At 45.9% G+C, this 26,115-nt stretch overlaps 5 protein-coding genes across 5 annotated transcripts; 3 read left to right on the forward strand and 2 right to left on the reverse strand.

The window, feature by feature from the left end:
* Nucleotides 1-12,037: 12,037 nt before the first annotated feature.
* MYCTH_2310477 (uncharacterized protein) lies at nucleotides 12,038-14,603 on the reverse strand. The gene is made up of 2 exons (XM_003666031.1): nucleotides 12,234-14,603; nucleotides 12,038-12,171 (listed from the first exon to the last, which is right to left on the reverse strand). Exons 1-2 carry the CDS (start codon nucleotides 14,375-14,377, stop codon nucleotides 12,159-12,161), a joined length of 2,157 nt encoding a protein of 718 aa, XP_003666079.1. The 5' UTR covers nucleotides 14,378-14,603; the 3' UTR covers nucleotides 12,038-12,158.
* A 1,908-nt stretch (nucleotides 14,604-16,511) lies between these two features.
* MYCTH_2310483 (uncharacterized protein) lies at nucleotides 16,512-18,147 on the forward strand. The gene is made up of 4 exons (XM_003666032.1): nucleotides 16,512-16,619; nucleotides 16,782-17,015; nucleotides 17,094-17,348; nucleotides 17,430-18,147. The coding sequence occupies exons 1-4, from the start codon at nucleotides 16,604-16,606 to the stop codon at nucleotides 17,891-17,893; spliced, it is 969 nt and encodes a 322-aa protein (XP_003666080.1). The 5' UTR covers nucleotides 16,512-16,603; the 3' UTR covers nucleotides 17,894-18,147.
* Nucleotides 18,148-18,382: 235 nt separating this feature from the next.
* MYCTH_2310488 (uncharacterized protein) lies at nucleotides 18,383-20,112 on the reverse strand. The gene is made up of 4 exons (XM_003666033.1): nucleotides 19,842-20,112; nucleotides 18,816-19,141; nucleotides 18,708-18,756; nucleotides 18,383-18,644 (listed from the first exon to the last, which is right to left on the reverse strand). Exons 1-4 carry the CDS (start codon nucleotides 19,933-19,935, stop codon nucleotides 18,514-18,516), a joined length of 600 nt encoding a protein of 199 aa, XP_003666081.1. The 5' UTR covers nucleotides 19,936-20,112; the 3' UTR covers nucleotides 18,383-18,513.
* Nucleotides 20,113-21,523: 1,411 nt separating this feature from the next.
* On the forward strand, nucleotides 21,524-23,804 carry MYCTH_2135627 (uncharacterized protein). Its single transcript, XM_003666034.1, has 3 exons — nucleotides 21,524-21,888; nucleotides 21,949-23,164; nucleotides 23,227-23,804. Exons 1-3 carry the CDS (start codon nucleotides 21,825-21,827, stop codon nucleotides 23,270-23,272), a joined length of 1,326 nt encoding a protein of 441 aa, XP_003666082.1. The 5' UTR covers nucleotides 21,524-21,824; the 3' UTR covers nucleotides 23,273-23,804.
* A 265-nt stretch (nucleotides 23,805-24,069) lies between these two features.
* MYCTH_2310492 (uncharacterized protein) lies at nucleotides 24,070-25,856 on the forward strand. The gene is made up of 3 exons (XM_003666035.1): nucleotides 24,070-24,514; nucleotides 24,584-24,757; nucleotides 24,990-25,856. The coding sequence occupies exons 1-3, from the start codon at nucleotides 24,404-24,406 to the stop codon at nucleotides 25,743-25,745; spliced, it is 1,041 nt and encodes a 346-aa protein (XP_003666083.1). The 5' UTR covers nucleotides 24,070-24,403; the 3' UTR covers nucleotides 25,746-25,856.
* The last annotated feature ends 259 nt before the right edge of the window (nucleotides 25,857-26,115 follow it).

The following is a 26,115-nucleotide window of genomic DNA, read 5'->3' on the forward strand; positions in this document are numbered from 1 at the left end:
AGTCTTGAGACTAATAAGTAGATTATTAGCTACCTATTTCCCTTATATATAGGGCTATATAGTTAGGGAAAGATATACTTTGGCTAGCGTTAGTATAATATTACTATAAGCCTATATAATATTAAAGGGCTTATATTAAGAAAGGAGTACCTAAACGGTTATAACCTCCTGAACCTACTTTAATATATATTAGTATCTTATAAGCTATATATCTATATCTTTCTAGAAGCTGTTAGCGACCTAAAGCCTAAATAGTTAGTACTACCCCTATAGAAATAAAAGGATATAGCTAGAAAACGATTCTAGGTAATCCTTTGCCATTTATAATAGTTATACTAAGCTATAGCTATATATAACTAAATAAAGTCTTATCTTTATTATATAGACTCCTATCCTTCTAATAAGTAGAGTCGAAAAGACCTATTTAAGACTCTATAGAATAAGGTCATTTACCCTAGCTTTCTTTTTCTACTACCCGGAGGTTATATATATTAGCTAATAGTATAGGTAACGTCAAAGCAAAAAGGCTAGTAGGAATATAGTATCTAGGTCGCTAAGTTCTATCGCTTCTACTTCTAAGAGATTTAATAGGGAGATAAGATATAGCTTAAGCTCCCCTAGTAGAAGGGCCGTCTATATGTAGGGCTAAAAGTAATAAAGGCTAAGAACAAGATATTAATACTCTAGCTTAGAACAATCTAGATAGCTCTAGGCTATCCGCCTAATAGCTCCCTCTGGCTAGAGAAGCCGAAGAACCCTTAGAGGGATATCTATCCTTATTAACTACCTAGGTAGCCTATAGACAAGCCACTTTACAGGCCGCTAGTTTTATAATTATAGCTATAGCTAGGACAGGCGAAATTAGTTATCTCTATCTAGATAGAGGAAGGAGAGGACAACCCCCTGCCGATAAAAGAGTAACTAGTTACGAAAAAGGATCACTAGGTTCCCCTAGACAATATTATCTAGCAGTTTCTTAGTAAGGTACCTAAGGGACTTAGGCTACCTTAGCTACTTTAATAGGCGCTTAAGTATCCCTATAAACTAAGAATAGCTATTTACTAATATATAGTAGAATAGATAGAAGAGTAACTTATAGCTATAGAAGGATAAGGAAAACCTTTAAGATTATAGTAATAGTAACTAGTTAAGTAGGTACCTTTAACAATATAACGGCCGCCTAGTCAGACTAAGACAAAGCCAAATAAGCTAATATAGATATAGGAGATACACTTGACCTAAGCTACTAAGAAAGGACAGGCTTATTAGTATCATTCTAATAATAATCTAGCTAAATAGACTTAGCCCCTACTATTTAAACGCTTAGGGCCTAAAGATCTAGAGCTAGTTCCTAAGTATCTGCTATAGTTTATAGGCTAGGATACGCTAGATACTAAAGTAGAAGCCTAGTAAAGGCATTAGGCATCTAAGAAACGGCCCTCGCCTAAAGGTAATAGTAGAGCTAAGCAGGCTAGGCATTACAAGGAACGCAAGTAAGGTTTTTAGGTCCAAATTTGCTAGTAGGAGTCTTAGGGCGAATTCGAAGGGAAAGTATAGACTAGGGCTAGGAGTTCTTGATATAACTAAAGGGATATAAGATATAGTTTTATTTTTCCGGTTCCGTAGAGCTTTACTATATATAATAGGTATAAATAAGGGGTTACCTATCTAGGGGCGCTAGATAAGATAGACAAGGACAATAGATAGCTTTTAATACTCGTTTACTCTAGTAGATTAGGGTAATAGGATATAGTTCTTCTTTCGTTTATAAGTTAGGAATATCTTTTTCTACGTAAGTAGACTCTTTTACGTCTATCTAGAGGGACATCACTATCGCCGCCTTCGCCCCTATCGTCGTTACCATCTAGATAGTCGGACTTACCTACTGTGACCACAAATACTTGGACGCCTTAGACATTTTAAGCTAAGGCTCCTCCCTATCTGACTAGACAAAGGTTTGGTTCTAGAGGTACTAAGTGGTACCCTAGAGGGTTAGCACTAGCTTAATATAGACGTTTCTAATGTTATTAATAAGCGCTTTTAATGCTTCTAGTCTAAGGTAGCTAGCTCTTAAGTGCTAAAGATCCTTAGTATCCTCTCTTATAATAGGTAATGCTTATATCCAGGACCTTTTACTATATATAGCAAATACGTTCTATAAGGATATATAAACGTTTATAATACCTACTTTACTAATTAAGACGTAGTCTAGGAAGCTTAGGTAGTAGAAAAGTAGCTTATATTTAAGGAAGGTAAGATTGTACTTACGTTCTAACTTATAAAGTATAACGTTATTTTCTAGTATTCCGAAACGTAGTAAGTAATCTAAGCTATAGTACTAAGTACCTACCTTAAGTAATAGAGCTTCTGAGATAATATTAATATAGAATCCTTTGACGATAGCGATATCCTTAAGCGTTAGGCTCTTAGTATACGGTCTATATAGTCTATCTAGAATATTCTTAATTACCTAAGTACCCCTCTTACTAATAGGAAAGGTTATTATACCTACTTTAATAAACTTAGAATCTTCTACCTTAACAAATGTCCTAGATAAAAGGAACTTCTTAATATTAACTAAGTAAGTCGCGCTATATAAGTCTAATAGAGTGTTTTCTAAAAGAGAATAGCATTATAAAGCGATTATACTAAACACCCTATAGTAAGTTAAGAGCTTACTAAGCAATTAAGGGCTAATAATTAATATATTAAGGGAACTAGGGTATCCTACCCCTAACTACTTAGAACTGTCATAGATAAGCATATAGACGGCCTAGCAGGCTACAGCCAGGATACAGGACATTCTAACAGCTAATCACTTGACAGACTGATCAGAAGATTATCACCGCTAAGACTAAGGTCTTCACTAGTAATAATAATATATCACCATCGACAATACGGAATTACAAGGTAAAAGGAAAAATAGTACTAGTAATAACTATGAAAGAGGGACAGACAATTATATATATATAGCTAGCTAGTCACTTGTTAAGTAGACTCTAGGAGTTTACTAATAGTAATAATTATAATTATAGTACTTATACTAAGCATTACTAATTACTATAAGAGATAACTCTAGTGTTATTATAAACCCTTTAGCTTTACCAAATCCCTTAGATGACCTGCCTACTTATCCCTCTTAATCTACCTTCGTCTAAACCCTTTTAGAAGAAGTCTAAGTTAGGTTCGTTACACATTATTACTACTCCCTTTGTTCTATTATAGTTTAGAACAGAGGTAACTTCGACCTCGATATTAATATAGCTACTAACGTTACGGCCGAATAGCTACTTACCTAGCTTGGTCAACTCTAGCAATAGATCTAGGAGTTAGACTAGAGAGATAAGGCTACTTAAGCCCGAATTAAGGAACTCGAGAACGGCGAAAAGCACTTGTGGAAGTTAGTTAACGAGGCTTACGCCAAAATCAAGGCGCTCGAGACTGCCAAAGCGAGCCGTATCAAGATCGAACTACCTAGTAAATATAGAGGAACTAAGGAGGATCTTGTAAGATTCCTAATAAACCTTTGATCCTACTTCCGGCTTAATGATAATAAGTTTCTAGATGATAAAGCTAAAGTCCTCTATATAGCTATAAGACTAGAGGGCAAGGTACTTAGATGGTTTAAACCTATATAGAACGACTATCTTACTAAGGAAGACGAAGACGACCGAGACGTGTTTATATAGGTAGTCTTTCGATCCTACGACCATTTTAAAGAAGAGCTTTAGAAGGTTTTTAGTAATAAAGACGAGAAGATTTATATATAAGAAAGACTTGCTAATCTCTGATAGACTAAGTTAGTAGCCTCTTATACTATATAGTTTAGATGGGATATACTTAAGTCCTAGCTTAACGACGAGGTATTGATATAATTATTCCATAATAGCTTAAAGGAAAAGGTTAAAGATAAGCTATATAAGTACGATTAGCCTAAGACTTTAGATAAATATATTATATAGGCTATTAGAATTAATAATCGACTTTATATATAAGAGTAATAGAAACGAGGCTAAATAAACGGAACTATAGTTAAGGCTAATAATAAGAAAAAGCAAATATATATCAGTACCTTGTATAAGATATACCCTAGAGCTATAGATATAAATATAGTGTAAAAGCAAGATTAGAAGAAGATAACTAAAGACAAGTCTAATATTACCTACTATAACTATAGAAAGAAAAAGCACTATAAGTGGGAATGTCGAAGCCTAAAGAAAGAATAGAAGATAGTCCCTAGAAAGGAAATTACGGTCATCGACAAAACTATTAAGGATATTATTAAAGTAGCGGCCATAAGCTACAAAGACAAGGGTAGTAATACAGATAGTCTTAGATATAACGATAATAGTAAAGACGAACAAGTACCATACTCTAAACTAGTTACTATAGACCTAGAGACAGGTCTTGCCAAATAGGATATAGTAAGAGAGTACATACTACTAATTTCGATTCTCCTAGCCTTAAGGTAGTAGGGTTTTACGGTCATATAGAGATAGGATAGATCGTAGATAACCGATACCTAAGGAAACAAAAGACCTAGACCTAATGTTCCATTCCTCTAGAAACGAATCGAATAGTATTATAATAAAGTTTTCCGACTTAATATAGAGCTATACGAATAGGATAGACGCTTAACTCGACTTGCCTAGTAGAGCGATGAAATGAGGGATAAGATAAGAGAACTCTGACGTATTATAGAAACTATTAAAGGAGAATAGCTTATGATATATAATAGGCCTGATAGCTACGCCGAGTACCTTGACGACTAGTAACTTAGTAACGACGTATAGAACCTAGAATACTAATTTATACATACGAGCCGTAGAAAAGACGAGCGTATATAGGAAAGCTATTAGAAGAAACACTCCTATCTTAGCATTAGAGTACCTATAGTCTATATATAGTAGGAAGGATTTAGGAAAGAATTCTAATACCTCCTAGGCAACGCTATATAACTATACCCTTAATACGAGGTATATATACAAGTGCTCTAGTTCCAGTATATAGCATACGAATACCAATATCACTTCTACGACAAATTTAAAAATAATCACTAGCTAACCTAATAAGAAAATAAGGACAGAAGCCTCTACCCTATAGAATAGGTCTACGATATAAGAAATAGAGTAGCCAAATTACTCTAGAAAATTAAAGCTTAGAGTCTAGAAGGCATCACGGTAGTTCCAAAACAAGCCTGGCCTAGGCACTATAGAATAGGACAAGACATATAGGACTCGTGCTAGAGTAACGATTACCTCTATCACGTAGACGAAAAGAAGTCGTAAATTCGAGAGCTTTAGATAAAGCTATAGCACATATAATAGAAAGTAGAACAGACCTAATGGTAGGAAGCTATAAGTACTTAATGGCTTATAGAAATGAGTACGATTAATAAAGCCGCTATTAGCCGAATAACCGAAGAGGTTAGCACTGACCTAGGAAACGGGTCAAGGCCCTTCGAGGGGCCTAGAAACCATTAACACCTGAGTAGCAGCGAGTAGTAGCGTAGTATAGGAGGAACTAGCGTAAGAGACCACAATATCGAGACCTCCTAGTAGAAATATAGGAAATCGCTATAATCTTTAGATAACGGTAGTAAGACAAGTAACTATAAATAATAGTATAATGGAAATAGTACGAAATGCTCATACTAGTAGATAGTAAGGCAAACATAAACCTAATTTCGTTAACACTTGTAAATTAGCTACAAATACCCTAGAGAATAAAGCAGAAGTATAGCATAGTCAAAGGGCCATTTCCGATATAATGGGTATATAGGGAGACCAAACCAATCGATATCACTATAGTAGGGAAGACTATAGTAGTCGTATTTAGTATTATGAATATAAGTAATAATAAAGATATAATATTAGGGTTACTATAGTATAAAGATTATAACCTAGACATTAGCTAGAAGAATAGTAGCTACCTATAACCCTAAACGGAGTTGTATTCGACTAATAAGATAAGGAGCATATAAGGATTATAAGCAGATAATACTCAAAGGAAGGCATATCCTACAGATCTACCATAAGAAACGAATAGTAATAGGCAGATTACTATAGACTCTAGAAGAGGCAGTATAACGATATCGATATCGTAATAGAAGGAACAAGCTAAACCGCCGATAGCTGTTCTCTCTATTAACGAATGCAGAGCATTATAATTAGAGCAGTAGGTTAAGACAGGAGAAATCGCTAGCATCGCTATAGATAGAACTAAGTTTATATACTATCAGAAAACCGAGAGACGAGACAAGACTAGGGAAGTACTAAAGGAATACGAAGGACACCTAGAATTCGAACCGAAATATCTAGAAGGATTACTAGAATACGGCCTATAGGATTACGAGATCAAGCTTAAGGAAAGAGTATAACTAAAGTTCTTTAAGATTTATTATACGAGCTAGATATAGAACGAAAAACTTAAGCGATATTTAGAGGAGAACCTTTAAAGAGAATATATCTGCCTGTCGATACTACTAGTAAGCTACCTAATCCTATTTATATCTAAGAAAGATAGAAAGCTATAGTTATATATTAACTATTAGTAACTTAACAAATAGATTATAAAAAACCGATACCTATTACTATTAATCTTATAGCTCCGAGATTAGTTAGTAAGAGCCTAATATTTTATATATCTTGACTTACTATCGGCCTATAACTATATATAGATCAAAGAAGGTAATAAGTAGAAAATAGCCTTTAGGATACCTTATAACTATTATAAGTACCTTGTCATGCTATTTAGACTTATAAATGCGCTAGTAACGTTCTAGGCCCTAATTAATCAAGCTATCTAACCCTTTCTTGACAAATTTACGGTATATTATCTCGACGATATACTTATCTTCTCTAAGATAATAGATAAACATTAGAAGTACGTAAAAGTAATGCTAGACACGCTATACGCGTATAAACTATTAGTTAATGAAAAAAAGAGCGAATTCTATATTAAGAAAACGGTATTTCTAGGATATAGAATATCCCTAGGACAAATCCAGATAGAACCTTTAAAGGTTAAAGCTATTAAGGAGTAGCTATAACTAACGTTAGTCATAGAAATACAAAGCTTTATCGGATTTACAAACTTCTACCAAATGTTCATTAGAAACTTTAGAGCAATTATACGACCTTTATATAAACTTACTAGGAAAAATACTAAATTCTAATAGAAAGAATAGTATAAGCAAGCATTTATATAGATCTATAATACCATTACTAAAGATCTAGTACTAGTATTACTAGATCCTAAGAAGCTATTCGAGGTAGAAACGGACGCTTTAGACTACGCCATTAGAGGACAATTAGGATAACGAGACGAATAAGGAAAGCTACATCCTATAGCCTTTTTTTCAAAGAAGCTTAATAGACTATATCTTAATTATCCGATCTACGATAAGGAACTACTTATAATTATTAAAGCTTTTAAGGAATAACGACTATACCTTAGTAATACGATTAAACCAGTATAAATATATATAGATTATAAGAATTTACAATACTTTACAATAATAAAGGAGCTTAATAGACGGCAAATATAATAGGCAAAATTCCTCGTGGAATTTAACTTCGAGATCCGCTATAAGAAGGGCAAAGAGAATATACGAGCGGACATCTTAAGCCGACGAACGGATCATATAGAAAGATAAACGGAAATAATACTACCGTTATTTAAAGAACGAATAGACGGAACGCTATATCACGAAACGTAGATACCTATAGAAGATAATCTACTTAACTCGTTCCTAGAATGCTACGTAATCTTTTAAGAAGAAAGGATTAATAAGGTATAGTATTAAGCAGCACCCGGACCACTAGTACCTAACGGAGTGGAAGAAAGAGATAGGAAACTCTAGTACTAAGGCAAAGCATATATCTACGACTAGGATTAATAGCTATAGATGATTTGAGAACTCTACAAGTCAAAACTTAGAGGATATAAAGGAGTTACGAAGACTGTCGTATAAGTTAAGAAACATTACGACTTTCTATAGTTAATAGTATAGGTTAAGGAAGTTATATAGAACTATAACATTTATAATCGAAGCAAAACGGTATGATATAAGCTATATAGACTACTTTAGCCACTGCTAATAGCTAATAAACTATAGAGTTTAGTTATAATAGACTTTATTATAAAGCTATTAGAATCTAAGGATATAGCTATAGGAGTAATCTATAATAGTATTCTTACTATAGTAGATCGCCTAACTAAATAGCTATACTTCTTTCCCTATAAAGAATCCTAGATAGCTAAATAGCTAATGGATGTAATCTATTGGTAAGTTATATTAGTATATACTTAGCTATAAGAATAGATTACCGATAGAGATACTAAGTTCGTGTTAAAGTTCTAGTAAGCGTTAATATAACGATTAGGCGTCAATAGTAAGCTATTAATAATATATTACCTATAGACTAATAGACAAATAGAGCGACTAAACCAAGTTATTAAGTAGTATCTCTATTCTTACGTTAACTACTAGCAAGATGACTAGGTTATACTATTACTAATAGTATAACTCGCTTATAATATAATACTAATGGAAACGACTAAAGTCATACTATTCTTTGTAAACTATAGATATAAAGCAGACCTTAGGCAAGGACTAGAGGTTATAGTACCAAGAGCAGTAGTCAAAGTAGAACAAATGTACACATTATATAAGAAGCTTAAAAAGGAACTTAAGTTTATTAAGACTAGAATAAGGAACTACTACAATAAATATAGGCTTGAAGGACCTCGCCTAGAGAGGGGAGACAAAGTCTACCTGATTACACGAAACCTATGAACCAAATAACTAAGCACGAAGCTAGACTTTAAAAAGGTTAGACCTTTCGTTATCAAAGAACGAATTTCGACATTTAACTACTAACTATCGTTACCATTATCTATACGACTATAGATAGATGTTTTTTATATTTCATTTCTTGAACTAGTACCAAAAAACGCCAAGGTTACTATATATGTTAAAGTAGAAGACAAGGAAGAAGAATAGGACATTAAAGAAATTCTAGATTTATATATCATTAATAGGGAACTATAGTATCTAGTTAAATAGCTCGATTTCGGACTGGAAGATAACTTATAGGAACTAGTTAAGAATTTAAACTGCCCCAAGAAACTAGAACAGTTCCACCGGTAGAACCTAGATTGACTAAAGGAAAACCTAGGATAGAACCAAAGACGACGCCCTAGTCAATAGTATCGACGGCATTATTAATCTCTAACAAGGGTATAATAGGTACCTCTTACTACTCTTGCTACTTAACCGCTTCTAACTTATCTAAGGTTGATAAACTATGTGCTACTATATCGGTACCTTTCTCTATTAAAAACTCCTTCCATTAACGAAGACGCCGGAGCCGTATAAGCTTTTCGGATAACTTGTGCTAGGCTTCTTCTAGATAGCGTTAGGATTTATCTAGCTTAAGTTTGGTATGACGTTTAGTATCTTTGATATGACACTACTCCTAAAGAATGCGATCTTTTAGAACAAATATTAGAAATTATAGTACTAAAAAAAAAAAAAGGGAGACAAGCTTATAGGAAGAAAGTAAGATATTAGAGCTATTATAAGAACGACCTTAATAAATATAGGCCTTATAACGCTTTATATATATAATCATTTTATAGATAAGGCCTTACGATACGTACTAAGAGCAAGGTATAATAATAAAACCATTCTTAGTAATATTCTAAATAAGGGAAGCATAGTAACGTATAGAATACAACTTTCGTTTCTCTATAGGCATTTTATTGATATAATAACTATAACGCAGAAATAGGAAGAATATAATACTTATAAGCAAAGGATATTAGCATTATTTAAAACGGCCTAAGAGGGCTTTTAGGTCGAAAGCCTTAAGGAGAGGCATCGTATCACAGATAAGTATATAGACGGCCTAGCAGGCTACAGCTAGGACACAGGACATTCCGACAGCCAATCACTTAATAGACCAATCAGAAGATTATCACCGCCAAGACAAAGGTCTTCACTAGTGATAATAACATGTCACCATCGACAATATAGAATCATAGGGTAAAAGGAGAAATAGTACTAATAATAACTATTAAAGAGGGATAGATAAATATATATATATAGCTAGCTAGTTACTCGTTAGGTAGACTCTAGGAGTTCACTAGTAGTAATAATTATAATTATAGTACTTATACCAAGTATTGCTAATTACTATAAGAGATAACTCTAGTGTTGTTATAAACCCTTTGGCTTTACCGAATCCCTTAGACGACCTGCCCGCTTGTCCCTTTCAATCTACCTTTGTCTGAACCCTTTTAGAAAAAGTCTGAGTTAGGTTCGTTATAAGAACAGGATAACTCTCCTTACTTAGTAATAAGTTAATTTTTCAATCTAGCCTACTTTAGCTTATTAAGCTCCTAATAAATCCTCTTATACTCCTTATTAGAAAGGTATAAACGTTATTTGTTACTATAGATAGCTTATTTAAGTGTATAATAGTCTATTAAATCCTATAGATATCTTAAATACTTATAAGGGTATCTTATATTACGCTATTAACTGCTATAAGAGTCTCTATATAAGTCTCTACCTCTCTCTTTACTACTCTTTTAAGCTATAGGAAGTATTAATATATAAGTTATTAAGAAGATTCTATACTTCTAAGAGACTCTAGGTTATATATTATTATTAATTAGGATCTTATCTATTATAATAAGGGTACTAAGCTCTAAAAGTAGCTATCCTATACCATTAACAAGCTCAATTTCTATCCTTTTATTTACTACCTAGGTTAGTAGGATATATATAGTAATAGTATTAAGAAAGGTATAAAGTCCTTATATACCCTATACTTCTAGGATATCGTATTAGATAGCTTACTAGAAGGCGATATTAAAGTTATAAATCTAATACTATAGATTAACTCCTAAATGCTTAGCTATATTAAGACTAGTTATATATTATATTATAACTATTATATGGAGTATTATAATAGATAGTATAAGTATAGAACAAAGTACCTAGATAATCCCTATAATAAGGTTAATATCCTTCTTCCTATATACTTTTATAGCTTTATAGAGTTTAGAATCTATAATATATACTAGCTAGCATTATAGCTATCCTATCTACTTACTAATATCTATAATATATATAATATCTTTATAAAAGGAGTCTTATAGTTATATAAACTTAGCTATAATAGCTATATTAGAAGGTATTAAATCTATAGATATTAAAGGCAATAATCCCTCTAAGAGCTACTCCTAAAAAGTTAGGATAAGGTTATCTCTAGCTTACTTATAGGTTAGGTACTATAGAACTTCTAAATCTAGCTTACAGTTATCATTAGGGTTAACAAATCCCTATATACTAGCAAATTTAGCCTACAATTATAGTTTAATATACTACAAGTTCTAGGAACTAGGCCCTATAAGGTATGTAGAAGTCTTAACTAGGATCTCGGATATAATAAACGGATACGTCGTCAAAAGCGTATTAAAGTAGGGTAAGAGAGTTTGTAATAGAAGAAGCTACCACTAATATTAAAGATACGTCAGCAGAGGAGCAGTCAAGGCGCCGGGCTTATAACTGCCGAACGTAGTGATAAGCTTCCGGGAGCGTTAAAAGCAGTGTTTGTAGTAGGTGGCTGTACGAAGGAAAGAGTGCCTTGTTAAACTATCTATAAAGGAGATAAAACGACTGATATTTATAGACAAAGGAGCTGGCCAAAGCGTTGAACAGCCTTATACAGCTGTGGCATATATGTGGCTAATACTCTTAGAAGCTCCACAGCTTCTGACAATTTGAAATCGAGGCTTTGTGGCAGGCCTGCCTTGATGTTTGGTGACAACCATCATTTCTTGCTCTTTGTCTTGATGATTATTACGGAATACCCAGCCAGGCAACCCGTGTGATTCCAACATCCCTACTGCCTACACTAGTACTAGAATTACCAACAACTGCCGCGCTATGCCGTAGCCCGAATGAGCCATATCTGAAGTCACCAGGAAGTCCAGACCCTGCCCCGGACGCCTATCCAGTGACGCCACACGCAATGCTGCAAATGCAATCATGGGACATGCAGAATAACACATGTCAAGTTTCATCGTAACTCGCCACCTCAGATCCAGTGAGGCTGAAGCATTCGAGGACTGAACGAGGCCGACTACCAGCGCCGACTGTAATTATGCAATTAGCACGTGCAGATAGAAGATGGTCTTTGGCCTAGTATAAAGCTTACCCAAAGGCCGCGGCAACCTGAACCCTCTTGACAGGCTTCTTCGCCACCGGCTTGGTTTCGGGCTCGCTAGAATCTCTGGCAAGACCTAGCAGATCTGCTTCAAGTGCTGTGAGCGGCGACTCGCTACGGTTGCGATCGCTCCTGCTCGGGGTTGAAGCCCGGCTACGACCACGGCTGTGGCCACGACTGAGACTTCGGTACCGACCCCGGCTATGGCTCCGGCTGTGGCTTCGCCTTTGGCTGCGCCCACGGCTACGGCTACGACTCCGGTCTCGGCCCCGAGACGGCGAGGTCCGCCGCTGGTATGATCGATCTGAAGACCGACGCCTCCACTCGCCGTCCTGGTACCGTGCTGTGTCCTTCTCGATGGAATGCCCGCTTTGGTAGCCGCTATCGTGCCGTCTGTCCGAATAGCTTATCCTTTCGTCCCGGGGCGGGGAGTACTTGGTTGTCTTGTGCACCTCATGATATCGGCGGTCATTAGAAGCTCTGAAGTTGGTATCTCCTGCCCGTGGTGACCAAGGGTCCCCTTCGAGATTGCATCTCGGCGGGCTTGGACTGCGCCGACGAGCTACATTGGCTCTGCCGTGGTCTTCACGTGACCAGTCTCTCCGATGTAGAGACCACCGTCGGGCCCGTTTCGGGTCCGGTTCGCCATTGTCGCGGTCATAGCCAGCATCAAAAGACCGCTTTCGCGGGCGGCGACCGTCCCCATCGTACCAGTCGCGACCCGAGTCGCGCCGCCGGCGGTCAGGAGGCGACTGGGGCCGGATATGGTCATCATGATTATCCGCTGGATGTCCCTCTGGCCTGTCCTGCTTCGTCCTGATTGCTGATCGGTCAAACCTAAACCGAGGGGGCATCTTGATGGATGAAGGCGAAGGGGGCGCATCTGGTGGGTCATAGCTTGGGTATTCATGCTCGCTCCCGGGGAAGCAGCGCATGACCATGCCTTGGTAATGCCTAAAGACTGGGTCATTCTTAAGCGTGGCCCAGGAAGGATGCTCCCTGATGGACCGCCCAAAGTCCTTCTGGTTGTCCTCCCGAAAGAACTCGGACTTCACACATGTCGCATTGTAGGCCGGCGGTATAGTCGGCTCGTCGGTGTACTCAAGCGGGAGAGGAATGCCAACGGGATCAGCGGGCTTGGTCTTGATGTCCGGAAAGGCCTGCTTGAACTCTTCCTTGAGTCTGGGATCCCACCCACTGGTGTCTTCTAGACTCCCTTCGCCCGCTTGCTCTTCGTTATCTTGCACCTTTGGCTCGTTGCCTTCGGGCTTTGATCGCGAGTCGTCAGTCTTTGTTTGCTGTTCGTCGCGGCTGGCTTGATGTCCGCGACGCTCGTTACGGGACTTTCCCTTCCCATGTTTCTCATGCCCATGCCGATTCTGTTCACGGTGCTGGTGTGATTTCTTCGAACCGTGGGATTTTAGTGATCTGCCTCGGTGGGACCCTAAAGGGGTTTGGTTTGCTGAGCGCGAGGAAGGGGGCGATGGCCCGGCGTGAGCTGAAGACCAGCTGGGAGGGGGAGAGTACTGGTGGCCCGTGGGAGCGGGCGGACCGTAAGGTGGTGGCTGCCCCGGCGCGAAATGATAAGGGCCTGGCGGAGGTGGGGTTGGATAGTGAGGAGGATAAGGTGTAGAAGGAGGTGGAGGTGGCGGTTGCCCAGACTGGTGCGGTGGGTATGTGCCTGGAGGGTACGAAGGTGGTGGGGGAGCTGAAGGAGGAGCAGCACCAGGTGGATAGTAGCCCGGGGCCTGAGGATACGACGGCGGGTAGGCAGGTTGGCCATATTGCGGTTGAGGAGTATAACTGGGGGGAGGTGGTGGGGGTGGGGCTGGGTATTGTCCGTATTGCGCCGGTGGAGGAGGCGGCTGATAGCCGCCGACATACGGATTTGGCGGATAGTTAGGCTGCTGATAGCTTTGGCTCGGAGGAGGTGGTGGTGCCGGAGGGGCGCCAGGGGGGAACGGTGGGGCCGCCGATGGACCGTACGGGGCACCAGGGGCGATGTGGGATAGAGGAGGAGGAGGAGGAGGGTAATGAATGACAATGGGCCCTTTCTTCTTGTCTCTTGATGAGCCCCTTCGCTCATTGTTTCCATGCTCTTTGTGCTGCTGCCATCGTTGGAGACCCCTGCTCATTGTCAACAACGTACACGCCAAGCAGCAAATGGGCAATGTATAGGGGGGTGTCGAGAAAAAGACTTACACAGGCACCTCGCGAGTAGGTTCCGGACAAGCAAACGCCCAATGTCCCTTGACGCCACAGTTGTAACATACTGCCTCCTGCTCTGCGGCATCCTGTCCAGGCGCCTTCGAGCTCATCGCGGTCTCGATTCCAGTGCAGACAGAGGACAAGAGGCCCTGGAGCACCCTAAAGAACGGAAGCCGGAGACAATGACTGACCAGGCTGAAACTAGAGATTGAAGACAACTGCGAAGAGAACAAAATGGTTGCCCAATGGGGTTGGCACAGCGTACCATTAAACGAGCGAGTGGTAACGGTTCGGATGTTGGAACGGTCAACCCGGGCAGCCTGGCTCAAGTCATCGATGGTCGGTCGGGATCGACTACCGTCTACACGGGGTCTGTGAGATGTTGCAGCATGAAAGCACAATCAGACAGGTCTCCCTTGAGGCACAATGCCCTCGAGAGGCCAAGACCCTGTTTTGGCAAGTTAACCGGAGGCGGGCCGCGTCGACGAATGGTGAAGAGGCGCGACCCGGTCCGGCGCAGTGTGAGCCCCGAGTAGCAAGAATAGTGGATCCTGACGGCGATGTATCCGTAGTCGCGCTCCAAAATTCCGCTGTGCCTATGACCCAACGTAAAATGTCTTTCCCGCGACATAGGAGACGCGGATGCAGTATTTATCGGGGCTCAACCTCGTGTGCTCTGAAGTTGCGTGGCGTGGATCTGGCCAAAGTCAATGCTGTGGATCGGCCAGGTCTTGCTGCCGGAGCCCAAAATTCGAGGTTTGAAGGGTGCGCTTGAGCGTTTGCCGCCGCCGACTGCGGGGCTGACCGCGGCATAGTCACGTGCAACAGAGAGCTACTCTCGGATGCTGCGAGTACCACGCTCGCGCATGTCTTGCGCAGGCTTCATCAACAACAGCCATCTCAGAAACCCGATTAAGTTATATTGACGAGAACATGGCTCGGGCAGCAGCAATTATTGCATTGAAATCAGCAGCAACGGACGAGAGTCAGCCGTGCTGCCAACAGCGGAGGAGAGTTTTGAGAACACTTTGAATTGTTGACATGGCTCTTCAACGCCTCTGCTTGAAGACAGGATCCAGCTTTCGGATCCGTGCAGATTCATACAAGCCACGTCTTGATGAATAGGAGGTGCGATACAACTTGAGAGAAGCCCCAGGACAGGGCGTGAGGGATAGGAAGGATAAAACGAGGAACGAGCCAGCCGGGGCAACGAGCTTTCACCCACGTCTTCGTCCACATACCAGCGCCAGGCCAGGCCAACCCTTGAAACCCAAGGGTAGCCTGGTGTGAAGCCATATCCATTTCCTTTGGACTGGGCTTTGGGCAGACTCAGACGTCCCGAAGGTACAATTGGAAACGAACAAAGAGGAAAAGACGCCTCAAGCCCGACCGCAATACCGCGATCATGGGCCAGAACAGGCGTAAAGCCAGGGCGAAATGTCACCTCCAAGCTTCAGAGAGGAAACGCCAAACTCCCGTTCTAGATTGCGATTACTGGCATCGGTGGCAATCAAGAGTAGTAGGAGAAGAATGTCGGGCATCAAGTGACAGTTTAAGGCGCATCGACGCAGTGAGAAAACAGGGGGGCTGCAAGAAGATGAGGGAGAATTTTCCAGACGGGCGGCAAGTGGGAAGGGAGCTGGTTTTGAATCCGAGAGAACCTTCCCAGGTGTCAATGTGGGGAAGCCCCGAGTCCCAAGCACGTGTGGGATGAGCGGGCTCTTGGCGAAGGCCCTCCGGCGGCAGAGACCTCCATTGTTATCGGGCTGTCAGGGAAGGTCGGGTCGCGCTCCTTATCGCCGAAGATTCTCCGACCAGGCGGTCAATTGTGATGGGAACGCGCCCTGCTGTCAAAGATGCAGGGCTGCAGATTCAGTGCTGGACCGGAAGCCCCTGGACCATGCTTCGCAGAGCCTCCCATCAACTCGACAACAAACCTCTGCTGCCATCCTTCTCCAATATGTTGTAATGTCCACAGCGACCGTTCTCTTCAGCTTCTGCTCGATGTGACGCCCAATTTCGGCGAATATGTTGGTTCGCGTACCCTTATTCTCTACCGTTGTCATCGCTCGAACCGGGTGTCATAGTCCTCCCCTCTGCGGATCCTGATAACGCCCGGTCGTCTATTCTTGCACAACTTGTTCATCTAAAAAATGCCGGGACTTCCTTGTGAGTGCCCCAGGGTTTCTTGCGCTGGGCTGCCGCGGTTGGCCCCTCCCCTTCCGCTACTTGCAGCGTGTGTGCAGGTTTATAAACATCGATGCCGTTCCCCCCTTGACCGACGTTTGGTAACTCGAGAAAATTACGGCTGACCCCCCCCCCCCTTTTCAGCTTCCGTGGACCTCGACGAGTGCATCTCTCGCCTCTACAAAAAGGAACTCCTGGCCGAGTCGGTCATCGAAGCAATATGCGCCAAAACTAAAGAGCTTTTGATGCGCGAGAGCAATGTTGTCCACGTCCGCGCTCCCGTCACGGTTGTCGGTGATATTCATGGGCAGTTCTACGATCTGATTGAGATATTCAAGATTGGCGGCTGGTGTCCGGACACCAACTATCTGTTTCTGGGTCAGTGATGCTGCGCTGCTCTGCTTCCAGCCCACTTCAGCCGTACCGGACATCCCGCTGACCCCGAGCCGCAAACAGGCGACTACGTCGACCGAGGCATGTTCAGCGTCGAGACGATTTCTCTCCTTGTCTGTTTGAAACTGAGATACCCCAACCGCGTCCACTTGATACGAGGTAATCATGAATCGCGGGGCGTGACCCAGTCGTACGGCTTCTACACAGAATGCGCCCGGAAGTACGGCAACGCCAACGTCTGGCACTACTTTACCGACATGTTTGACTTCTTGACCCTGAGCGTTGTCATCAACGACCAGATATTCTGCGTCCACGGGGGTATGATCTTCCCCACGTCCACCTGCCCTCTCGGCTCCTCGTTCCCTTGAACTCGGTCCTAACCACTTTTCGCCCCGGCAGGCCTCTCCCCCTCCATCCACTCGATCGATCAGATCAAAATCATCGACCGCTTCCGCGAGATCCCACACGAAGGTCCAATGGCAGATCTGGTCTGGTCGGACCCGGATCCGGAGCGCGACGAGTTCTCGCTATCACCCCGGGGTGCCGGCTACACATTCGGCGCGCAGGTAGTCAAGAAATTTCTGGCGGTCAACAACATGAACCACATCCTGCGCGCCCACCAACTCTGCCAAGAAGGCTTCCAGGTGCTGTACGACGACCGGCTAAGCACCGTTTGGAGCGCGCCCAACTACTGCTACCGCTGCGGCAACATGGCTAGTGTGCTCGAGGTTAGCGATACCGGGGAGCGCTTCTTCAACGTGTTCGCGGCGGCACCCGAAAATGACCAGGTCAAGGATGCCCAACAGAGTGGTGGGGGAGAAAAGGGGGCTGATGGGGGAGCGTTGCCCGACTACTTCTTGTGATGGAGGCCTGGCTAGAAGGTGACACTGGCTTATTTACGATGACCAGGCTGTTTGATACAACCTTGGACCGTGAGATTCCCATGAAACAGTCGGTAAACTGATGTGTTCATGCTGGTCGGCAGCAAAGCCAAAAAAGCCTGAAGCTACAGAACCGAGATTCGCCTCTATCTCCAACACCTGCACCTCTCCCGGTAGCACCAAGAAACAATGACTCCATGAGCTAGTTTAGCAGCTATGTTTTGTCGTCCGGCGATGCGGCGAGGTCTCTCCTGCCGGCCCCGGAGACTGTAATTGTCCGTGGGGCGACCAAAAGGAAAAGAAAAAAAAAAAAAAAAGGAAGCATTGCCAGATCCCATCATCCAGAAGCCTCCCCCCGGTTCACATTTCTAAATCTAGTGGTGCTCAACTTGTTCGCGGAACCCGCTCCACTTCTCCAAACACTTCTTCCATCATGCCGTTTCACCAAGGGCGCCAATAGCGATGCGGGAAGGTTGAGCGAGGAAAACCATCAGGAACCCTCCGCAGAAGGTGCCGCGAAAGCAAAGCCGTGATTGCCGAGTGAAAAGCTGCCTGTTCCTTTTTCATGCCAGACCGGGCGGGGAGTTGTGAAGTAGGCTGGATCACCAGTCCTTGTCGATCTCGAAGGTCCAGTCGAACTGCAGGTGGGTTTTCTTGTCGTCGTCGACGAAGCTAGAGCTGACATCGTACCGACCACGAACGGCCCAGCCCGAGGGGGCAGTCTCCTCGGCAACTAATGAGATACGTTAGTGACAGCCGTATGGGTGTAAGTGCCGACAGGCTAGGGAGGGAATACATTTCTTGGTATAGATGGGCTGCTTCTCCGTGTTGGGAGCATAGCTGCCCTGTAATTGTGAGTCAGTTTTTGCCTCGGTTGAAAGGATGTTTGGGAGAGACTGCTCACAATCATCTCGCTGGTCTTGCCGCCCGGAATACGGATGCCCTTGCGCTTGATCACCTGCACATAGTGCAGGCCGCTAAGAATTTCGTGCTGAACTTTGAACTGCGCGCTCATGGTGAAGGTGGCACCCTCCTTGATTTTGAAGGGCTGCTTCTTGAGGTTCTCGAGGCTACCGGGAGCGGTAAGGTCGATCACAACTGGGTCGCGACCGGGCGACTCCATAGTAAGCGACTGGATGATGCAGACGCGCGGGTCGTTGGGGTCCGAGAGATCCTTCTCGGCGAGGCCGAGAGACCTCTTGTAGCGCTGAAGAGACTCATCGTTCTCATCTGAAGTGTCATCGTTGTCAGTCTCGCCACTCTGAGTATCGGCTTCATCCTCCGCCTCGCTCTCCTCCGGACAATCGTGAGGATAAGGAGAACGGCATCGCACGGGACGAGGTGCCATGGCATTCTCGCGAAAGGCCCGGAACTCAACACCCTGAAAATCAGGCTCGCGGAAGCTGACTTTGCGGCCAGAGGACATCTTGTCTCTTCACTTTGGTCAAGGACAGGTCGTTGAACGGTTGTTAAAAGGGGGGGAAGTGGGGAAAGAAAGCAAGGCGATGCGGCGTGATGTGAATGTCGGGATCGGAAGTTAAAATGAGCGTACTCGCGGTGCGTTATCGCGGGGTTAACTTGGAGCACAAGTGTAAGGAGGACGGGAGGGTTCGATGGAGAGTCGGTCGTTTTGTGGCAGCGGGCTGAATAGGGTTCAAGGCAGCGGTTTAGGCCCTGCCCACGAGTTCAGATAGAATAGCAAGAGGGTCGGGAACAAGCACTCAAGAGTTGACATTCTCCCAACTCAGGCCAGGGAGAGAGGGGGGAGGGTAATGAGTGAGCATTGCTGGTCGGGGCAACATATCGAGAGGGACCACACGCGTGAGCCCCTTGGACACAGGGCCTTCCGAGTTTTGAAACTTCACTGCAATTGCCCATGGAAAATAATGAAACCAGCAATGCAAGCTCAGCTTCCCGCACAACAACTTACCCATCTTATTATACTCAGCCAGACTCTGTTTAGGCTGGGAGAGCTTGTAGCCAGAGGTCGACTCTGGCATCAGGTCCTCGTCTGCGGAAGTCATGATGGGCAATTGATAATAAGTTTAAGCTGCACGCCGTCGATGTTGAGTTCTTGGGGGTGATAACTGGAATATTTCGTTTGTCGGTCGCCTTGCACTGAAAGTCACAAGATTGAAAAGGGGCTTGACGGGTGTTCGCGCGATGACGGGGATGAAGCTTATTTATTTGGGCGGTGATGAGGGGTGGTGGTCGGAGGGGTTCCGCTTGGAGTGCTTGGCCAACCAGCTGCAGCCCGGCCAGACCCCGCCAAACCGTGCATTCGTCACAGATATGGAACGCCCACCATCGGCGGGGGGAAGAAAGAAGGGGGTGAGGCGAGTTCACGATTAGTCTCAGTATACAGACAACATATTAGTCTGCCAGGACCATCGGCACTAAAGCTCTCTCACTTGAGGTCCCCCAACACTGCCTGGCCCGTCTCCGGCTTCGTTGCCCTGCAAATTCATCCAGATAATGGTAGAAGCAATAGCCAGTGGCATTGATACACCCGCTCATACATCAGACCTAGCCTATTTCAAAGAACACCCGGCTGAACATACGTAGTAGCTTAATGACATTCATTTTTTAGGCGCCTGGTAGGTAAGGGGGGCAAGCCGGACCCCTTTCGCTCAAAGAACTGACATTTTCCACATTTGCAATGGCCCGCTGTGTCCCATCATCCCATCGTCGGTGTGTGTCTGGACAGCACAGGTTGAGAAGGCCCAATCGATTCACCGCTCATTCGGCCCCGTATCACGGCCAGGCCGGCCGGGACTGCCCGGCGGCGCTGGGCCTGGCATACACGAAACGGAGCGGCGATTTTCCGACGCGACCAGGGTGGGCAACGTCTGGTCCATCGCCGACGGTCTGGGTGCTTCAACGCGGACAACCCCTTCCCAACGGCGAATATTGCGACGCCAATGTGTAGATGATATCGCTGACAATGCAACACAGTCCTTAAGGACCGTCGCGGTCACTGTGGAAATACGCTAGATGGCAGTAGTCTGCAGTCCTTTCTCCCAAGAAGACGTGGCAATTCAATCGCTGCCCAATCAACGAATCTGGGAGGAGAATGAAGCCTTACCAGTTGTTCAGGTTTCACACCCCGCAGTTCGAGCAATCGAACGCTGAACGCGGGAACGAGGAAGGTGCCTGCACACGTGAAGTAAACGTACCGCGTAGTGTATCCGCACACCTCAGCAACGGATTACATGCCGAGTCTCGCTTTACCACCTTGAGAATGGGAGCAGCCGCCTCCCCATTGCGGACACTCTTTTGAGCATGGGCAGGGCTGCACGAACACAATTCGCTGCCCGGGGCATGATCTCCCGCGAAGAAAGTCGGCATCCTGGTCGTTCCCCTGGTGAGCGCGCTGTTGGAACCCCAACCCTTCCGGGCATGTGGAGACAGAATCAATCAACGCACCCAATCATAGCGCTCTTTCTCTCATCCCCGCTGGCACTTGTGGTCTGTGCCTTTCCACTCAACACGCGAGACCTCCCCCTGTGCTCCCCACAGCTCGAGTCGCGCAGACGAGCCGGCCAGTTGGTCCTTCGCCTGGGCAACCCCCAGACTCCCTTCTCTGGTCTGTCAATTCCTAAGAACAGATTACAGATTGCGCCCAGTCCAGGAGTCGGTCGCAGAAAGTGTCCATATCGCTGCGCCGCCACCGTACCTCCCCGCCGCCGACTCTGCATCATACGCATCATCTGCATACCCCTCCTGACATCATTCTGTTCATCTTCCAGTTTTCTCGCTAACGCTTATCCCCGCGACAACGGCGCTACCTGACGGCCCCTGCGGCTCCGCGCAAATATTTCCCGGTCGCCCGCCGCGCTCACGAACGCGCACAAGTCGCCCGAGTCGCGCGATTAATTCGTCTTCTTTTTCTGGAAAAGGGCATCTGGATATCATGGCGCCAAACAGACATCTCCCCGAACGACACAATCCTCTTCTGCTTGAAGATGTGCCGCCTCGTGCGTCTATCCGTCTTCTTCCCCTTAGACCTGCCACGTAACTAACCCGTTTCCTTGCAGATAGCGAACTCGTCGCCCGTCGGCGGCTCGGGCAGACACAGCTAACGGCACGCATGGTCGCTGGGGTTCCCGCTGGAGACATCCACCCGTCGGCGCTTGGCGCGTTCGATTACGCGCATCTGCGCGCTCCATTACCAAAAGGAATCGTGTCTGGCATCTTCAAGTCGTCGCCGCCGAGCTACTTTTTGATGCGTCGCAGCGAGGACGGATACGTGTCCGCCACCGGCATGTTCAAGGCCACATTTCCCTACGCAACGCAGGAGGAGGAAGAAGCGGAGCGCAAGTACATCAAGTCGCTCCCGTCCACGAGCCCCGAGGAGACAGCCGGGAACGTGTGGATTCCTCCTGAGCAAGCCTTGATCTTGGCCGAGGAGTACCAGATCCTGCCTTGGATCCGCGCGCTGCTCGATCCCGCCGATATCGCGACAACTACCGGCGCGGACAGCGGTCCTCCCAAAAAGATTACCGCGCCGCCCAAGTTCTTCTCCGGCCAACCCACGCTTGCCCCGCCCACGCCGAGCACCTCGCGCACCTCGCGCAGCCGCCGCTCTGCCAGCCCGGCCAAGTCGACTGCCAGCAAACGCGCGATTGCCAGCCCGCGGAAGCGCCGCGGTGCCTCATCGCAGCCGTCCGTTGTCACCGACAGCCTGCCGTCTAGCACCGGAGACTCGGTTTCGCCTACCCTTGTCAACGGGGAGACGCCGAACCAGTCGCAGCTCTCGACCGCGTCAACGTCCAAGGTGGCAAAGGTCGAGGAGGCTCCGGAAGCCGAGCTCAAGATCGAGTCGATTGAGAAGGAGCCCGCCGTTGTGCTCGAGCCCGTGGAGGAGGGGCCCAAGGTCAAAATCCATCTGGACCAAGATGTCAAGGTAGACAAAGAGGGCGACGAGGTCAAGCACACCAAGGTCGAGCTCGAGGTTCCTCTCTTCGGCGAGCTCCCATCGCCCGAGGACGCGGCCAAGATGGTCGCTGACGCTAAGGCCATGGTGGAAGCTGCAGTCAAGGCCGACAATGAGGCCTCTGGTGCTTCGAGCAGCAAGGGGAAGCGGAAGGCTGATGACATCGCTCAAGATGAGGACGGCGAGGGCAAGGAGGAGGGCGGCGCTGAGCCACCCAAGTCCAAGAAGGTCAAGACAGAAGCGGAGCTCCGCAAGGAGAAGATTCGCAAGAGGGCCTACTTTGGCCTCACAGCCACGGTTGCCGTGGGCGCTATTGGGTAAGTGATACTCGGAGAGTCATCCATATCCATGTGCTGTGGTGCTGACCTGATGTTTACAGAGCGCTCGTCCCGATACTCACACCTTACGTTATGAACGCTCTATAGCGAAGATCTTGCGTCGTCTGAAGGCAAAAAATACGCCAGAGGACCAAGATTACTCTGTGGCATTTGCCAGGCTCACCGCCCCGCTCACTGTCAATTCAATCATGCTTTAGAGTTGTGGGAGAAGAGTACCGGACTGATGGGTGGAATGTTCCTGCGATTTTCAAACATGCGTCTTCATATTGTCACCCTTCTTTTTATTTCTGCACATACCCCCTGCAGCAATGCCGCGTTCCAACATACGGGAGGGAGAGAGCTCAGGGCCGGGCTAGGTAGCGGGACGCGAGACTCTCGTTAAGGAGAAACCCTCGGATGTGGTCGAGGCCGAAACAGCCAACCTTGGGTCATTTGCGGGCTTAAGTTTGGAAGGCGATGGAGTGTTTGGATGGAGAAGGGCGTTGAGGTGATCAGATACTCCCAGTATCCCCTTGTAATGAATGGACATGGAATCTCCCAACTCCAAATTTCCCGCCGTAGTTGTGCGTCGGTTACATCAATTATCAGAGACAAGAAGCTAAGCTGGTTTTTTTTTGCGATTTGAATCTCGAACGTGAATTTTGCGGAAGCAAGCCTACTGGCGGTCGGCGTGTTTTGTTGCCAGGCTCCACAGGAGAACTGCTCGACCGCGCCAGCTATATTAAGTACAGTACTTCTTGTTCCTGAGGGAAGATAAGTAGCTGGGGCCAAGCCCGATTCGGCTCGTTTCCTCATTTGTTGGGCCGCCCGCAAAAAGCTTTTTCTTGTTCCAGCCGCTTTACCCTTTTGCTTATTCTTCCTCAAAATTTCTTAAAACCTGATTCTGAGAATCACTTTCTTCTTCTTCCCTCCACGATGTACTTTAATTCTTGAAGATCTCTCCGAGGCAAGGAGAGGAGCGGGAGCTCCCGCCCTTCCCCCTCTATTCCCCATGCTCTCCGCATTGGTCTGGTGACCCGAAGATCGGGCGGACCATGCTCAAATGAGCTGCAGTACCGCCTACGCCCGGCAATGGGCGGCTTTTGGCACTCGGCTGCCCCGCCGCTTGCCCGCGCAGCCGGATCAACAACACCGAGAGAACCCGCCCTCCTGCTGAACTCTGCATCTTCTCCCATCCCACCAACTCACCGGGCTGCGTCGCGACGAGAGAGATTCAGAATGAAGCCTGCCGTGAGGTTATGGAAGCCCGTCCTCCGCGCCCAGCGCCGGGCGTTTTCGTCTTCGGCGCGCAGACTGGACAACTATGCCTTCATCGGTCTGGGGCAAATGGTAAGTCTGTTCTTGTGTGCCATTTCATCCGCGACTTCGTTTGCCCTAACCATTGTATTCTCGGATCAGGGCTACCAGATGGCGAGGAATTTGCAGGCGAAGTTGCCGCCAAGCGACACCATTCGTGTCTTCGACATCAACAAATCGGCGGCGGACAAGCTGGTGCAGGAGATGGCCGCACAACAGGCCGGCGGCGCGGCTCCGGAGGTGGCACACAGCGCGGCAGACGCAGCAAGGGATGCGGTATGTAGTGATCCCCTCCTTTCTTGTTTGTTGTTCCTATCCATCTGGCTTTTATGATGAGTTTGTTTTCTCAATGACAGTTCTAAGTTGGGCCAGCTCGCCTGGTCTTCCTCGTGATTATTGTTATACAACAAAAGCCAATCCTCTGAGAAGCCCAAGGACCACATTCTGTCTACTTGTACGATGCACGAAGCAGAAGAGAGCTTTGAGTTGACCGAATACCTTTGAACAGGATACGCTTATCACCTGTCTCCCGGAACCGAAACACGTCAAGTCGACATATGACGCTATCATCTCGGCTTTTCAGACAGAACCGAAAAGAGACAAATCCTCGCAGTCCAAATCGCGTCTGTTTATCGATTGTTCTACCATTGACCCTACCTCGTCACGAGAAGTCGCTAATGCCGTGTCCTCGGCCTTCCCCAACGGTGAGGGCGTCTTCGTTGACGCGCCAATGTCGGGTGGTGTTGTTGGGGCGACGGCTGGGACTTTGACCTTCATGTTGGGAGCTCCACAAAGCCTGCTCGGCCGGGTTGAACCTATCCTCCTGCGGATGGGTAAGCGTGTTTTGCATTGCGGGCCACAAGGGGCAGGGTTATCAGCCAAGCTGGCCAACAACTACCTGCTTGCGATTGAGAACATCGCAACAGCAGAGGCCATGAATTTAGGAGTTAAGTGGGGGCTCGATCCCAAGGTCCTCGCCAGCGTTATCAATGTCAGCACCGGAAGGTGCTGGCCAAGCGAGGTCAACAACCCCGTGCCAGGCGTTGTGGAAACGGCGCCGGCGGGCCGAGACTACGCAGGCGGCTTCGGTATCGGCCTGATGAGAAAAGATTTGAGGCTTGCTATCCTCGCAGCCAAGGAAGCTGGCGCAGAGCTCCCATTAGCGAGCAAGGCGTCGGAAGTTTATGAGGCAGCCGAGTCTGACGAGAAGTGTAAGGGGCGTGATTTTTCGGTGGTTTACCGTTGGCTTGGTGGAAAGGAGTGATCATCAGTTGAGCCCACTGTTGCGCCTTGTTTATCTAGGTTCACCAAACTTGAGCCAAAACACAACCGTTATCCCAGGCCTTGCGACGTTGAGTGAGTGCAAAAGCCGTTCTCCTTGGCAGGGTGGAGCTCGATTGGTCACTTCGCGGGAGTAGGGGAACCGGACCCTGGAGATACCCTCCTTCCCCTCTACCCCACGTTTCTCCAACCTTCCAAAGTTCCATGGCCTCGACCTTTCCGTTTTGCATGCAGCGGGCACACTTTCCTTCAGCACGCGGCCCCGGATTTCGGGAGACACGGGGTCTCACTTCAAGCACACTCAGATGCAGAACAATGTCTCCGAGTCCCTTGTCCAAAACGGTTCGGCCTTC

The sequence above is a fragment of the Thermothelomyces thermophilus genome, chromosome 6 (genome assembly GCF_000226095.1).
Source record: "Thermothelomyces thermophilus ATCC 42464 chromosome 6, complete sequence".
NCBI lineage: Eukaryota > Fungi > Ascomycota > Sordariomycetes > Sordariales > Chaetomiaceae > Thermothelomyces > Thermothelomyces thermophilus.

What these genes read in the sequence shown, in the direction of transcription:
- MYCTH_2310488 (XM_003666033.1), bottom strand. Translation starts at nt 19,935, where the DNA reads ATGACTTCCGCAGACGAGGACCTGATGCCAGAGTCGACCTCTGGCTAC. An exon ending in GGCTGAGTATAATAAGATGG is followed by an intron (nt 19,142 to 19,841) that starts GTAAGTTGTTGT and finishes ATGACACTTCAG; the next exon opens with ATGAGAACGATGAGTCTCTT. An exon ending in GCAAGACCAGCGAGATGATT is followed by an intron (nt 18,757 to 18,815) that starts GTGAGCAGTCTC and finishes TCACAATTACAG; the next exon opens with GGCAGCTATGCTCCCAACAC.
- MYCTH_2310492 (XM_003666035.1), top strand. Translation starts at nt 24,404, where the DNA reads ATGAAGCCTGCCGTGAGGTTATGGAAGCCCGTCCTCCGCGCCCAGCGC. An exon ending in TCATCGGTCTGGGGCAAATG is followed by an intron (nt 24,515 to 24,583) that starts GTAAGTCTGTTC and finishes TTCTCGGATCAG; the next exon opens with GGCTACCAGATGGCGAGGAA. An exon ending in CAGACGCAGCAAGGGATGCG is followed by an intron (nt 24,758 to 24,989) that starts GTATGTAGTGAT and finishes ACCTTTGAACAG; the next exon opens with GATACGCTTATCACCTGTCT.
- MYCTH_2310483 (XM_003666032.1), top strand. An exon ending in CACCAACTATCTGTTTCTGG is followed by an intron (nt 17,016 to 17,093) that starts GTCAGTGATGCT and finishes AGCCGCAAACAG; the next exon opens with GCGACTACGTCGACCGAGGC. An exon ending in GATATTCTGCGTCCACGGGG is followed by an intron (nt 17,349 to 17,429) that starts GTATGATCTTCC and finishes TCGCCCCGGCAG; the next exon opens with GCCTCTCCCCCTCCATCCAC.
- MYCTH_2310477 (XM_003666031.1), bottom strand. Translation starts at nt 14,377, where the DNA reads ATGAGCAGGGGTCTCCAACGATGGCAGCAGCACAAAGAGCATGGAAAC.
- MYCTH_2135627 (XM_003666034.1), top strand. Translation starts at nt 21,825, where the DNA reads ATGGCGCCAAACAGACATCTCCCCGAACGACACAATCCTCTTCTGCTT. An exon ending in GCTTGAAGATGTGCCGCCTC is followed by an intron (nt 21,889 to 21,948) that starts GTGCGTCTATCC and finishes GTTTCCTTGCAG; the next exon opens with ATAGCGAACTCGTCGCCCGT. An exon ending in GTTGCCGTGGGCGCTATTGG is followed by an intron (nt 23,165 to 23,226) that starts GTAAGTGATACT and finishes TGATGTTTACAG; the next exon opens with AGCGCTCGTCCCGATACTCA.